The sequence below is a fragment of the Miscanthus floridulus genome, chromosome 8, assembly GCF_019320115.1.
Source record: "Miscanthus floridulus cultivar M001 chromosome 8, ASM1932011v1, whole genome shotgun sequence".
Taxonomy (NCBI): domain Eukaryota; kingdom Viridiplantae; phylum Streptophyta; class Magnoliopsida; order Poales; family Poaceae; genus Miscanthus; species Miscanthus floridulus.
Window position 1 is genome coordinate 178525533 of NC_089587.1, and position 15042 is coordinate 178540574.

At 46.9% G+C, this 15042-nt stretch overlaps 1 protein-coding gene across 1 annotated transcript; it reads left to right on the top strand.

Annotated features, from left to right (window-relative positions):
* Positions 1-791: 791 nt before the first annotated feature.
* Positions 792-3872, top strand: LOC136474132 (BTB/POZ domain-containing protein At1g67900-like). Its single transcript, XM_066471736.1, has 4 exons — positions 792-1284; positions 1384-1453; positions 1692-2927; positions 3104-3872. Exons 1-4 carry the CDS (start codon positions 1226-1228, stop codon positions 3662-3664), a joined length of 1926 nt encoding a protein of 641 aa, XP_066327833.1. The 5' UTR covers positions 792-1225; the 3' UTR covers positions 3665-3872.
* Positions 3873-15042: the final 11170 nt, after the last annotated feature.

Sequence of the window (15042 nt, forward strand, 5' to 3'; positions counted from 1 at the left end):
AGCCTGATGCATGGGGAGAAGCTTAACAGTGCAGAATCATGATTGTATGCATACGCTTTTAAATTCATGCAAAAGTTCACCAGTTCTAAATGTGCTAGTATATAAAACTAAAAAAAAACCTTGTATTTAGATGTAAAATAAAAAAAAGTGAGAGTATTTTGTAGTCTCAAAGTCCTCAACTTTTGGACGCAGAAGTTGGACATACATGCCGGCCCAAGGTTCGGTTATTTCTTTTCTTTTTCTAGTTTTCCTTCCTCCGGAGTCCGGACCAAGCACAGGAAAAGTTGTTCAAAGGCGATCCACCCGACCACCCCATTTAACAAAGCAAGTACGCTCAAGCATTAGCCCGCCCGCCTAGTACCTTAGCCGCTAACAAATCGAAAAGACGCCGAAAACGCTAATGAGATCGATTAGGCTACTACCACTAGGGCAATCGACATAAGGAATCCGATTAGCCTAACGTGGAGCTGAAATTCCTACTCCTGCCTGCAACTTTTGATCAGTAAACTCTAAGTAGAGTGAAAAGGTAGACAATAAGGAGGGTGAAATAGATACATCAGCTCATCATTGTACTACGAACGACAAAGAACACGCAAGAACTGGTACGGTACGGTGTGCCAGTGCCAGCCCGGCCCTGCAACACGGAGCCCATCCTGCTCATCCGATCCCCAGCACAAACCCTGCAAGATCCTACCATTTCTGAGCCGAGCGCATCCATCTTGACTTTTGCACGGCCACTCGGGTCCCTCTTTCACATGTCCAATTCCAATCCCAATTCAAGGCCGATGATGCATCAGCATAGCCTTCTCTCATTTCAACCGCACAAAAGCTGCTTCATTTTCGTAGAGAACTCGAGAGCACTGAGACCTTTGCAGTTGCGGCGCATATTCCCAAGCAAACTCCTGATCAAAACCTGGTGACACACCTCAGATTAAGATATTAACTGAGGAATTAGCAGCATCTTAAAATATCGCAACTGTTGCACTCCCTGTTTGGCCTCTACTCCTTCTCGCTCCTCCGTCCAAGGCCCCAACCACCTCGCCATGATATAAGTAGAGCGAGCCACCACACCAAAGGGCCATTTCCAAGGGCTCTACACGAAGTTAGGCGGCCAAAGTGTTTGTAACCAACCCACCCCCTCTTCTTCTTGTCCACTGAAAGGTTCAGACTCCCGTTTTAGCATAGTCACCGAGACAAAGGGGAGTTTTGGCTTGGCCTGGCCAGGATGAAGTTTATGAAACTCGGCACCCGGCCGGACACCTTCTTCACCGCCGACTCCGTGAGGTGCCGTGCGATTGCGATCTCGCTTCGCTTCGATCAGGTTCTGTATGCGCTCATGGTGTTCTGATTGTGTGGTGTCCTTGTGCATGCGTCGTCGTCCAGGTCGGTCTGCACGGAGGTGGCCACGGACCTGCAGATCCTCGTGGATAACTGCCTCTACCATCTCCACAAGGTAATTAATTAACTCAAGGATCAGAGATTATTTCCACCCTTTATTCAGTTTTCATCATAGGCATGATTCAGGAACGGAATATTTAGGATCGTCCCGTAATGGATTCCGTCTAGAAAATGGAATGAGCGCCTGTTCCTGTTGTCTTTTTTTTTTTTTTTTTGATGAGTTCCCCGATCTTGAATTCAATGTCTGAGATTCTTGGTTTCTTGGCATATTGTCCTGTGCGTGAACGCCGCAGTTCCCTCTGCTTTCGAAATGCATGCTCCTGCAAGCGCTCTGCGCCGACGCCGGCGACGTTGTCGAGCTCCCGGGATTCCCGGGCGGCGCGGAGGCGTTCGAGGCCTGCGCCAAGTTCTGCTACGGCATCACCATCACGGTGAGCGCGCGCAACCTGGTCCCGCTCCGGTGCGCGGCGGCGCACCTCGGGATGTCGGAGGCCGCCGACAGGGGCAACCTCGCCGCCAAGCTCGACGCGTTCCTCGCCTCCTGCCTCCTCCGCCGCTGGAAGGACGCGCTGGGCGTGCTCCACTCCACGCGCCACTACGCGCCGCTCTGCGAGGACCTGGGCCTCACGTCCCGCTGCGTCGACGCCGTGGCTGCGCTCATCGTCAGCCCGGACACCGCGTTGCCGGCCAAGTCGTCGACGTCGGCGTCGCCGTGGTGGGCGCACGACATCGCCGAGCTGGGCGTCGACCTCTTCTGGCGGATCATGGTCGCGGTCAAGGCCACCGGCGCCGTCCACGAGAAGACCGTCGGCGACGCGCTCAAGGCGTACGCGCGGCGGTGGCTGCCTAACGTCGCTAAGGACGGGCTCTCGCTCTCGGCGGACCAGCCGTTCGACCACGACGCCGGCAGTGGCGCGGACGTGAAGCAGGTCACCACGAGGCACCGCCTCCTGCTCAAGAAGATCGTCAGCCTGCTCCCGGCGGAGAGGGACGCCGTCTCCTGCGGCTTCCTGCTCAAGCTCCTCAAGGCCGCCAACATCCTGGGCGCGTCCGTGGCGTCCAAGGCGGAGCTGGTGAGGAGGGTGGCGTGGCAACTGGAGGAGGCCAGCGTCGCCGACCTGCTGGTCCCGTCACTGTCCTGCGTCAGCGAGACGCTGTACGACGTGGACGCCGTGTCGGCCATCCTCGACGAGTTCGCGCTGCGGTGCGCGGCGGTCCCTCCGGCGCCGCCGGCGCTGGCTCTGTCCGGGAGCCCCGACGACGACAGCCCGGCGTACTCGGGCGGGCACCGGCGGTCACGTTCGGCGGAGAGCGTGAGCTTCGACGGCACGCGACGCTCCTTGTCAGCCGCACCCGTGTCGCAGGGCGCTCTGGTGCAGGTGGGCAAGTTGGTGGACGGGTTCTTGATTGCGGTGGCCAAGGACCCCAACATGCCGCTGGACAAGCTGCTCGCCATTGCCGAGGCCGTGCCAGACAGCGCCCGGCCGGAGCACGATGGCATGTACAAAGTCGTCGACACATACCTCAAGGTATCCCATTTTCTTTTCTGTTATTACTTCTCTGCGTTTCCATCCATGGTTATATGTAAAAAAAAAATCTGAACTTTGGATTATGTGAGAAGATAATCTTCTGTGATTAAACATTGCATATTTGCATTGATCTTGCTGTATTAATCTTTGTCTTTTGGTTAACTTTTATTTATTAGGCGCATCCGGAGATGAGCAAAAGCGCGAGAAAGCGGCTGTGCCGGGTGCTCAACTGCCGGAAGCTGTCGAAGAAGGCGTGCACGCACGCGGCGCAGAACGAGCTCCTGCCGCTGCGCGTGGTGGTGCAGGTGCTCTTCTTCGAGCACGCGCGCGCCGCGGCGCTGGCGTCGGGCGGGCATGCCGCTGTGGCCGCGGCGGACCTGCCGAGCAACATCCGGGCGCTGCTGTCCAACAAGTCCGGGTCGTCGGAGGACGAGGAGGCGGACCGCGTCGACGAGCAGCGGCTCCGCGCGCTGGCCGCCGGCGCGTCACCCGGCGACGACTGGAGCGTGGAGGGCCTCCGCCGCGCGGCGTCGAAGATCGACACGCTGCGGATGAAGCTAGCGGAGGACGAGGACTACGAGGACCGTGACGCCGCCGCCGCCGAGTTCGCACGCAAGGCCGGGCTGGCGCGCAGCGCGTCGCTGCGGTTCAGGGCGTTCTGCGCCATCCCCGCCGGGAAGCCGAAGCGGATGCTAAGCAAGCTGTGGCCGCTGGGCAGAAGCGGCGTTAGCCACTAGTAGCAGCAGCCATTGTTAGGTCCTGTGATCTCCTGTTTTTTTTTCTCTCTCTGAGGGTGATTTGTTTGTCTCTTCTACTAGTAATTCTTCTTCTTCCACCTCTTCTTCTTTTGAGTTACACTTCCGAGGCAAATTGTACCTTGATATGTAGTAGTTGTAATTTCAACGGCCACAATAAAAGATAGAAATTGCACAGGCAACTTACTCACTCCTCTTATCTGTAAGCTGATTGAGCTTGGCAATGAGCCAATGATGAGCAAATCACTGTCTGCTAATGCCCATTCTCATCTATAAATAAAAACTAAAAAAAACTCTTTTTTTCTCGGTCACGATGATGAGATGATGATGATTGATTTCAGTGCCTCACATTTCATAGTACAGACTACAGAGAGGCCATTACTAAGGCCTTGTTTAATTCCAAAAAGTTTTTCCAGAAAGTGCTACAGTCATCACATCGAATCTTGCGATACGTGCATGGAGCATTAAATGTAGACGAAAAAAACTAATTACACGGTTTGGTTGAAAATCACGATACGAACATTTTGAGCCTAATTAATCCATGATTGAATATTAATTGCTAAATAAAAACGAAAGTACTACGGTGGCCAAATTCCTAAATTCCACTCAACTAAACGAGCCCTAACTCACTATACGCACACATCTCTGTTTCTAAGTTCAAGCAGCCTGTGATTGACATCCACTTGGCAAATAGTTTGCATCCCAAGGAGTAAACAAAATGGAGACGGAGACACAGACAGACCGGTATGAAAAATCCACAAAGGAATCCGGATCGAATCGAGCACACGGCAGGCGGCAGATATTACGAGCGTTTTCTTTTTTGCTTTTTACCTGAAAGATCCCCTTTGTTTTGTTAGGTAGTGCTGGGAGGATGAATATATCCGGCATGATGATGGGATGATAGGACCTCTGCTCCAGATTGTTGGGTCAGCAACCACTAAACAAGAACAGGTTAGCATGGGGCACCTTTTCCACCCCAAGCCATCGATGTCATGTTTAGGGTTTAGGGTCGCCTCATCCAGATCAGCCCCCAGGCCCCAGCCTTGCTCCAAAACATGCGTCACGTCTCGAGAGAAATTTTTTCTCCAGGTCAGGGCACAGCAGTACAGCAATCAGTTAAGGTGGCACTGTTTCCCGTTTGGCAACTTTAAAAAAAAAGTCAGGGCATTTTTTTTGGACCACCAACTTGCACGGCAGGTAGATAACATTTTCAGAAAGAAATTGTCGCTAGTTTCGTATTCTTTTTTATTATATAAAAAGTTAGTAGTATATTGGTACCGATCTACAAGAATAAAGAGAATATTCAAAGTTATACTAATTATCGGGGAATTAAGTTGATGAGCCATACTATGAAGCTATGGGAGAGAGAGTTATCGAGCATCGCTTGAGAGCAATAACGCGGATCTCTATTAATCAATTTGATTTTATGTCCGGAAGGTCAACCATGGAAGTCATTTTCTTAATAAGACAAGTTATGGAGCGGTATAGGGAGAAAAAGAAGGACCTACACATGGTTTTTATTGACTTGGAGAAAGCTTATGATAAAATACCAAGGGATGGTGGGCTTTGGATAAACATAAAGTCCCAACGAAGTACGCCGGGCTCATTAAGGACATGTACAACAATATTGTGACTAAAGTTCGAACAAGTGACGGAGACACAGATGACTTCTCGATTAGGATAGGACTACATCAAGGATCAGCTTTGAGCCCTTATTTGTTTGGCTTAGTGATGAATGAAGTCACAAAGGACATACAAGGGGACAGACACCCCTTGGTGTATGCTTTTTTGCGGATGATGTAGTGCTAGTTGATGAAAGTCGGACATGAGTGAATCAGAAACTGGAGTTATGGCGGGAGACTTTGGAGTCCAAATGTTTTAGACTCAGTAGAACTAAAACTGAGTATATGAGATGTGACTTCGGCACTACTACTCGGAAGGAGGAAGATATTAGTTTAGAAGGTCAAGTAGTGCCTAGGAAGGATACCTTTCGATATTTAGGATCAATGCTACAGAGAGACAGGAATATTAATGAAGATGTTAGCCATAGAATCAAAGCAGGGTGGATGAAGTGGCGGCAGGCATCTGGTGTCCTATGTGATAAAAGGGTACCACAGAAGCTAAAAGGCAAGTTTTATAGGACGACGATTAGACCTGCTATGTTGTATGGTGCAGAATGTTGGCCTAAGAAAAGACGACATGTTCAACAGATAAGTGTCGCGAAAATACGTATGTTGTGTTGGATTTATGGTCATACAAGGGGTCTAGTTCGGAACGATAATATACGTGATAGATTAGAGGTAGCATCAATTGAATAAAAGCTTGTCCAACACCGGTAGAGATGGTTTGGACATGTCCAACGGAGACCTCCAGATACACCGGTGCGTAATGGAATCCTAAGCCAGGATAGTAACGTGAAGAGAGACAGAGGAAGACCGAAGTTGACTTGGGTAGAGACAATAAAAAGGAGACTTGAAAGGATAGAATATATCCATAGACTTAACGTTAGATAGGAGTTGATTGCTTCTGCTGGGTTTTAACTCTAGCCTACCTCAATTTGTTTAGGACTTAAAAGCTTTGTTGTTGTTGTTAAAAGTTAGCGGTGTTTTTTTTAGATTGAACAATATTTTTTATTTTTATTATAAAATGAAAGATCACCATTAAAATTTAGTAGACGTCTAATTTTGTTCGATTTCGACGGATAGGGGTCGTCTAGTATCCGGTTTTGTAGTTTGACGTTGAAAATTCATCAATTTCGGTAGTTACAGACTGTCTAGCACTAGTTTTCTAGTCTAGTAGTTTATATGGGTTAAAAATCGGACTGTCTTTAAGTTGGAGTTCGAAAAATGGAATTGACCGTATCAAGAGAGGGGGAAAACCAAGCCTGTTTGAGCCGGTTGCGGCTCTGTATCACAGCAGATAAACAGTACGCATATAAACAAGGATCGGTTGCTCAGGTAGGGATTTTTTATTTTTAATCCTTTTTTATTTAATATTCTAATAATAATCGCTTCAAAATTTTTTTTACGAATCTAACCCTTTTGATCGTGCCAGCGGCGCTGGCGCTACCAAATAACGTTGGCACGGCAACATCCGTCACGTTAGACGGCGTTTCCAATGTAGAAAACGCTGTCACGCCACCAGAAATGGCGTGACAAGATAAAACCTTTAAAAAATATCATAACTCTTTGATACGGCGTCAGATGAAGATGAAATTTATATGAAAAGTGTAGCTCTCAATGAGATCTACAACTCTATTGTTTTGAGTTTTTTCATTTGATGACATTAAGGTGCTCAAAAAGTAATATAAAATTTCAAGAGCATAATAACCACGTACTGGTACTTGTCGCATTAGAAAAATAATATCTTTTTTCTATGTTGTCAAATAAAGATACTTTTTATACGAAAGTTGTAGGCCTCAATGAGATCTACAACTTTATAATTTTAAGTTTTAACATTTAGAGTCGTGAAGATACTTAAAAAATAATATAAAATTTCAGAAGCATAATAACCGTGTACTAGTACTTATCGTATTAGAAAAATAATATCTTTTTTTATGTTGTCAAATGAAGATACTTTTTACATGATAGTTATAGCCTTCAATGAGATCTACAACTTTGTAGTTTTGAGTTTTAATATTTGAAGTCGCTAAGATGCTAAAAAAGATACATAAATTTTCAGTAGCATAATAATCACGTAGTAGCGCTCGTCATATTAGAAAAATAATATCGTTCTTGTATCGTGTCAAATGAAGGTACATTTTATATTAAAACTGGAGCTCTCAATGAGATCTACAACTTTCATTTAAAAAGTATTTTTATGTGACATCAAATAAGGCCATGTTTAGATTGCAAAAATTTTCAAACCAATGAATAGTAGCACTTTCGTCTTATTTGGTAAATATTGTCCAATCGTAGACCAACTAAGCTCAAAAGATTCATCTCGTGATTTCCAACTAAACTGTGCAATTAGTTATTTTTTTTACCTACATTTAATGCCCCATGCAAGTGGCTAAAAATTGATATGATGGAGAGAGAGTGAAAAAACTTGGAATTTGGAGGTGATCTAAACAAGGCCTAAGAATATATGAAGGGCTGGCCTTATCCAAGCGGTAAAGTCTTACCGCCTGTGACCGGAAGGTCCAGGGTTTGAGTCGCGGTCTCCTCATATTGTACATGCGAGGGTAAAGTTTGCCACTGACACCTTTCTCTAGACTCCGCACAGAGCGAGAGCTCTCTGCACTACGTACGCCCTTTATCAAATAAGAAATATATGATTTTTTTAAAAGATAAGCTTTGAGACAAGATTAATATGCTACTAAAACTTTATATTAATTATTAGAGTATGTTAACCACTTTAAGTTTTCAAAACTATAAACTTGTAGATCTGACTAAGGGCTATAACTTTGATATAAAATATATTTTCATTTGACACCGTATAAAAAAGATATTATTTTTTAATGCGGTAAGCGCTGGTACGTGATTATTATGGTGTTGAAAGTTTATGGCCCTATTCGTTTCTCTTATAATCTGTCTTTTTCAACTTGTTTTTTCAGCAGGAACAGTATTTTTCTCTCACAACAAATCAGCCATAACAGTGTTTCGGTTTATTTTTTCACAAAACGAACGGGGCCTATATTATCTATTTGAGCATCTTAACGTCCTTAAAAAAACTCAAAACTGGAAAGTTATAGATCTCGTTGAGATCTATAATTTTTCATATAAAAATCATCTTCATCTGAGGTCGTATCGAAGAGTTATAATTTTTTTGAAAATTCAGTCTCATCACGCCACTCTCGGTGGCGCGACAAAACAATACTGGCACGCCACCAGGAGTGGCGCGACAAGCTTTTTCACGTCGAAAACACCGGCGAACATGACAGATGTTGTTGCGCCACATGCGTTGGCGCGACTAAAGGATCTGAATTTTTTTTGAAATGGTTATTAATAAAATATTGAATAAAAAATAATTAAAAATAAAAATTCTCCCCCAGGCAGACCATCCGCCGCGAGTACAAAAAATAGCCGTCCTACGCAAGCTCGCATGCATGCATCCATCGTCAACACCAAGCGCGTGTTCGGTTGCTACCCCAAAATCTCAAAAAATACTACAGTATCTGTCATATCGAATCTTACTATACGTGTATGGAGCATTAAATGTAGACGAAAAAAACTAATTACACAATTTGGTTGAAAATTACGAGACGAACGTTTTAAACCAAATTAGTCCGTGATTAAACACTAATTACTAAATAAAATCGAAAATGTTACGGTAACCCAAATTTCCAAATTCACCCGACTAAACCCCGGAACCACCACCACCTGCCCCCCACGGCGCGACGCACGCACGTACGCGCAGCCGAGGCTCTTGGCCACCCGCCCGCCCGCCGCGGGGACAGGACAGTGATGGCGCACACGGGCGCTGGCCCCAAGACGACGCCCGAATGGACAGGGACACGCACGACCAACTACTTTTGGAGCCAGCCAGCCAGACAGGCAGCAGACAGGCATCGGTCACACCATGCTAATCGCCGATTGGCCGAGGAGCACCCGGCATTAAGCGACCGGCCTAGCCGATGATTCGATCTCCTCCACGCTCCAGCTCCATGTGAGAATTTTTTTTATTTTTAATATTTTTTTAAATTATTTTTAAAACTGACATTGTTTTTTTCAAAACTAATACTTTTGTACAAGCCGACTGACATGGCGCGGCCTAACCACTCTACCGCGCCATGCATAGCGGCGCGGCTAGGCTGTCACCGTGGCAGCCACCGGTGACGTGGCCCAACTCTCCCGTGCCATAGATCACGGAGCGGCACTGACGCGCCATCGCGCACAACGCGACAAGCCCTAGTAAAGACCCGCGACACGGCTCTCCCTTCCCTTTCTCTATCTCTCTCATTCGGCCCCGGTAAAGGCACGCCCACCACACGTAGCCCGCCGGCACGCCCGCCACCACCCTCGCCGCCGCGCCACGCACACTGCCGCGTCACGCACGTCGCCACCCGCCGCCGCGCCACACACGCCATCGCGCCACTACCGCGCCCGTGACTACCGCCACCCGCCGCCGCCCTCACTGCCGCACCACGCACGCCCATCGCGCGCCACCGCCCTCACTGCGCCGCCCTCACTATCGCGCCACCGCTGTACACCGCTCCCCACTGTCATGCGCCCCTCCATCTATCTCGCGTCCACCCGCCGCCACCGCCACCGTCGAGGCCAGCGCTCGCGCCTCCCCCCGCGACACCCGCCTCCCGGCCCGGTCTAGCTCGCCGCCCCCACGAGAACGAGCGCACGTTGCTGCTACGAGGACGAGCGTCGCCGCCACGAGGATGAGAGCACGTTGCTCCCGGTAGGACGAGCGCCGCCGCCGCGAGGACAAGAGCACGCTGCTGTCGCGAGGTACTCCTCTTGTGTATTTGTTGATTGAACCCAAATTGTTGTTAATTAGGGTTATGATGCAAAATTAGTTTGAATGATTAGTTAGTATAGTAAGTTAGTACAATAAGTAAAGTTAGTATAGTTAGTAAAATTAGTTAGTTTAGTTAGTATAGGCAGTATAGTAAGTCAGTATAGTTAGTAAAGTTAGTTAGTTTAGTTAGTACAGTTAGTGAGTCTAGTTAGTTATTGTATTTAGTATAATTAGTTGTTGTAGTTAGTCTTGTATAGGTGTTAATATTAGATTAGTTAGTATAGTTATAGTTAGAATAGGTAAATTCTATTCTCAAAGCCATGACATTGGTTAAATGGTTCCCATGACTCATTCATCCGTGTTTTCTTTTTTTGCAGAAAGTGGGGAGGAGCTGTAAGAAGCTGGCACAGAAGCTCATATGTGTGGATACTTCGTGGGAGATGCCCTATGACCCGAACATGTCTCGTTCCTTACGCTCGAGCACTATGCCGACACGAGCAGGTTCCTCCGACACGACGGCTGGTGGGACCTCTTATGTTCGTACTCCCGACAATGCAGGCAAGGGTCTTGCGGAGCACGACGTTGAGGAGGACGAGGACGATGAGATTGGGATGTCTCAGCTTGGTGATGCACCATTTCCTACACAGTTCGACGAACGGGTACTTGAAACAACCATTCGCCATATACGTCACAATTACTTGAACATTGTAAGTAACGATGCCTATATTGTAATTGCAGCGTCCTAATTACACTCAGCAATACTGCCGGGTGTACCGCCAGCGAGACCATATCGACGTTGGGTTCACCCCTAACATGCTGCCTTCACGTCCGAAGAGGCAACGACGTCGGCGGTACCCATATGCTCCTAGGTCGTAAGAGTTCTTTAGGATGACATATCGAGTAATGTCGAACTTATGTATTGATGAACTTTGTGTCGTAGTTATGACTTGCTGAACTTATGCCGAACAGAGGTATTGTCGAACTTGCGATGAACTTGAGACGTCTATAAGTTAGTATTGCTGAACTTGTGTATTGATTGTATCATGCACTTAACTTTCCTACTGACATATTCGTTAAACCGACACGACAAAATAACTTGGCTCATGTGATAACATAACATAAGTGCCTCGTTTCATTTGCTGCCGCTTTGACCGCCGCGCCATGTCTGGGGGCACCAAACTAAAAGGAATATGCGTGCCATGTCTCGTGGGTAAAGTTTTATGAGATAACACAATGTCCGTTATAAAAAAGTAAACAGTGTTTGTTACATGGGTATAATACATAAATAGTTCAAATGAAACACAATGCAGCATCCAGAAAGTTCTACTACAATACAAATACCAAATCTAAAACATTGAACTAGCACACCTATACCAATCCTCAGTCTAAAATATACTGAGTAAGCAACTCGTCATTCGAGTACCAGTCTTCTACCACAACCTCATTGCTGTGGCTAGGCTCACCTGCATTGCCCTGATCTGCTTGTTGCCTATAGTAAGCTGCCTCCGCTTCACCTGCGGCCTCTATGGCCTAAGTCAAGAATGCATCCTCCTCCGTCTGGCCCATGTGGCTAGGCTCACCTGCATTGCTTTGATCTATCTATCGCTTGTAGTAAGCGGTCTCTGTGGCCTGAGTGAAGAATGTGTCGTCATCCCCCCCGCCTGCAAGCCCGCCTCTACTAGAGCGATGAGCTCGCTCAGTCTGCCAGTGTCATCCTTAGCCTCCTCCGCCTGCAAGCCCGCCTCAGCAAGAGCGATGAGATCGCTCAACTGGACAGCGTCGTCCTCATTCTTGTCCCCATCATCAGCCAACACAATAGGAGATTGGATGGTGTGACCAGCTCGCGTTCTGTGCTCATCTAACTTTTTTTCCTCATACCTTGCACGGGCCACCTCTACGGCATGGTCCTCGCTGCATCCAATCCCTTCATGTATAAAATGCAACCAGTTAGCAACGTGATTATATTATATTTAAAATGAGGCAACGAAAATAAAAAAAGGCTTTCAAGCACTCACTGGCACACAATGCAACAACATGGTCATTCAAGACCTACATCTGTACTCTTGTCTCCTCCCTTGCCTCCTTCCTTGCCCTCTCCTCCTCTAATGCCCTCCGTCTCTCCAATCCCCATTTGTCAAGCCCAACATCGATCGAGTTACGAATATCGCGTTGTCTAGCAAACTCACGCATCTTGTTTTATGATGTTTAACGAATAGGTTGACGTAGTCAGGTCCATATCCCCTCTTCTGTGCAATTACTTGCCTTCCCTTCAGTTCATCTAAGAACTTAGCTTGACCATCATAACATTCCCACCTGCATTTCCTAGTGCTCTGTTCAAATGAAAAAAATATATCATATATATCTTAGCAAAAGAAACAAAATACGATTTCATGTTGACCATAAAAATAACCAATCTCATCATAGTCAACCATATGGCCGCAATAATGGCCTATTCTAAGCTCTAAAGGGACAAGACCGTAGTTGGATTTAACACCACATTCGCACTTGACCGAAGGTGCTTTGTAAATTAATCTTTCTTTCTTCTTTTTCTTTGCCTTTTAGTGGCTCCGTCATTGATTCTTAGGACCATAGAGCCACTCATTGAAACAACACTTCGCAAAATCTATAACGCTACAAGAGAATACATTAGTACACGCACACGTATAGAGATGAACATTAAAACAGATACACTTTTCACTTACTTCGTGTTTGTTCGGACACACAAACTCCAACGTATTCTCAGGGTTTATCATAGCTCGATCTCCGCATTCGCACAGAGGAGGTTCCTTGAGTCGTCTTAACTACGACTAGGTGCTTCTCCTTAGCCGTCATTGGCGGGGGTTTAGGGGGGTGGAACCCACCGCCGAAAATGCTCATGTGGATGCCTCCCTCTACACCAATCGTCGAAAAGAAGGTACTTAGGGTCAAACTTGTCTGCACTATCGATCCACTGAAAGAAAAGGCACCTCTCATGGGCCTACACAACAAGATTCTAACAAAATATTAGTAGCCTACTTACACAAATGAAGAAAAAAAGATAGTGGAAACAATTACTTACATTAAAACGACTGCATGTGTAGAAGCAACACGCCGCTGTGTCTGGATGTCTCGATTGAAGCACGTCAGCCGGGAAACCATAGTCACAGTTAGGGACAGGGAGGTCAGGAGGGACGGGGGAATCTTTGCTAGACGCATCGGAGTATAATTCTTGAGGATGACCCCGTTTTCGCCAAAACTCCTCCCGATACATTTCTTGCATCTAACAAAACGGTTGTAATTTAACAAACAAAAATCAAAACATCATGAATTATTGTCAATGAGAACCATTTGCATTACAACAAATAAAATATAACCTACACTTTGATGCAAACTCTATCTTAGATGCAAACATGAAAACTATATAAAAACTATACTTTGGTCACTAAAAAATAAAATTTGGTACATCAACAGTGTGTCCATATATTTATTCACATATAAAAGTTGAAATGCAAACTCAAACAAGCAAAATTCTTATAAAAATTGACCTTAGAATACATGGTAATCATAATTCTAACTAACCAATTAACTTTAACACTGACAATCCTAATCCTTCAATCCAACGTTCTAACGAACTCATATTTTTCTCCGTACTCTAACTACTCATTCAAATCATTCGATCCACCGTTGAGGGCGAGGAGGAGCTTCATTACCTTGACAAGGCCGAGGAGGGAGCTTCGGAGAAGGTAGGGAGAGGGCCGACAAGGGAGGGTGCGACCAGCGGCTGCCGGCGGCGGGCGCGGGCGTCTGGCGGCGACGGGCGCGTGAAAGGGAAAGAAAGGAATGAAGAGAGAGAGAGAACCGTGTCACGGGCCTTTACTGGGGCCTGCCGCGCTGTGCGCGATGGCGTGTCGGTGTCGTGCCATGATATGTGGCGCGGCAGAGCTGTGCCACGTCACCGGTCGCTGCCACGGTGGCAGTCTGGTCGCGCCGCCATGCATGGCGCGGTAGTGTGGTTTGGCCGCACTATGTCAGTTGACGCGTCCAAAAATATTAGTTTAAAAACAGTGTTAGTTTTAAAAATGGTTTAAAAAAGTGTTAAAAAAATTCCCAGGTGATACGCACGACGACGATGCACAGCACAGTGTGTCATCGCTGGTGAGTGAATGAGGGATGGGAGGAGGAGGACCACAGGCATGAGGCATCTCGTGGCTGGTGCTGTCGACGGTGCGGTGCACATATGGCGCGCAGCCTAGGCTGGCTCCGGCTCCATGCCTGCCAGGGATGGGATGGGGATTAATCATCTCGGTCCGCCACTGTTAGGCGCCGTTGCCTCCTTGGAGTTGGATCTGATCCGACGGCGGTTCGTTGTCGCTGGTGATCCGATCGGTGTGGCAGCCATCCCATAATTTTTCCTGTGCTGTGTCATAGTACTTTGGGCTACTACAAATCGATTTAATTTGGAACAAGGGAGTACTTGGGCGTTAATCAGCGACCAAGCCTGCAAATAACGTGCATACTGATGAAAACTGCAAATTAGCCACCCCGAACACCACCATCATGGCAACTTGAAAATAATCAAATGACTGCAGGATTTGTCTTGCCTAGCAGGTAGCAGCAGCTCCTCAGGGAACACACTGCGTGCACCGCAACAGACCCAGACGGACAAGGGTGCAGAGTGCAGAGTTGTGCAGACAATAGACCAACCAAAAAGTCATCACTTCCGTTAGAAGCTAGCGTCAGCTTTTGATCGATCTCACAGCCTGCCGTGATGCAACTTGCGAGCTGATGAATTCTTCAGAATTTGCATTGGTTCAGGACCACATGTAGTATAATTTAGCAGCATCACTGGCCGTCTTCATGGAGTTTTTTTTTGTTAATTATCCTGGGGCTGTAAGCAAGATGCTAGGCAAAACCCCAGCAGGAAACCCTGGTCACAGGTTGTTTTCCTGACTGTAGCTGTGCCTCTGCTG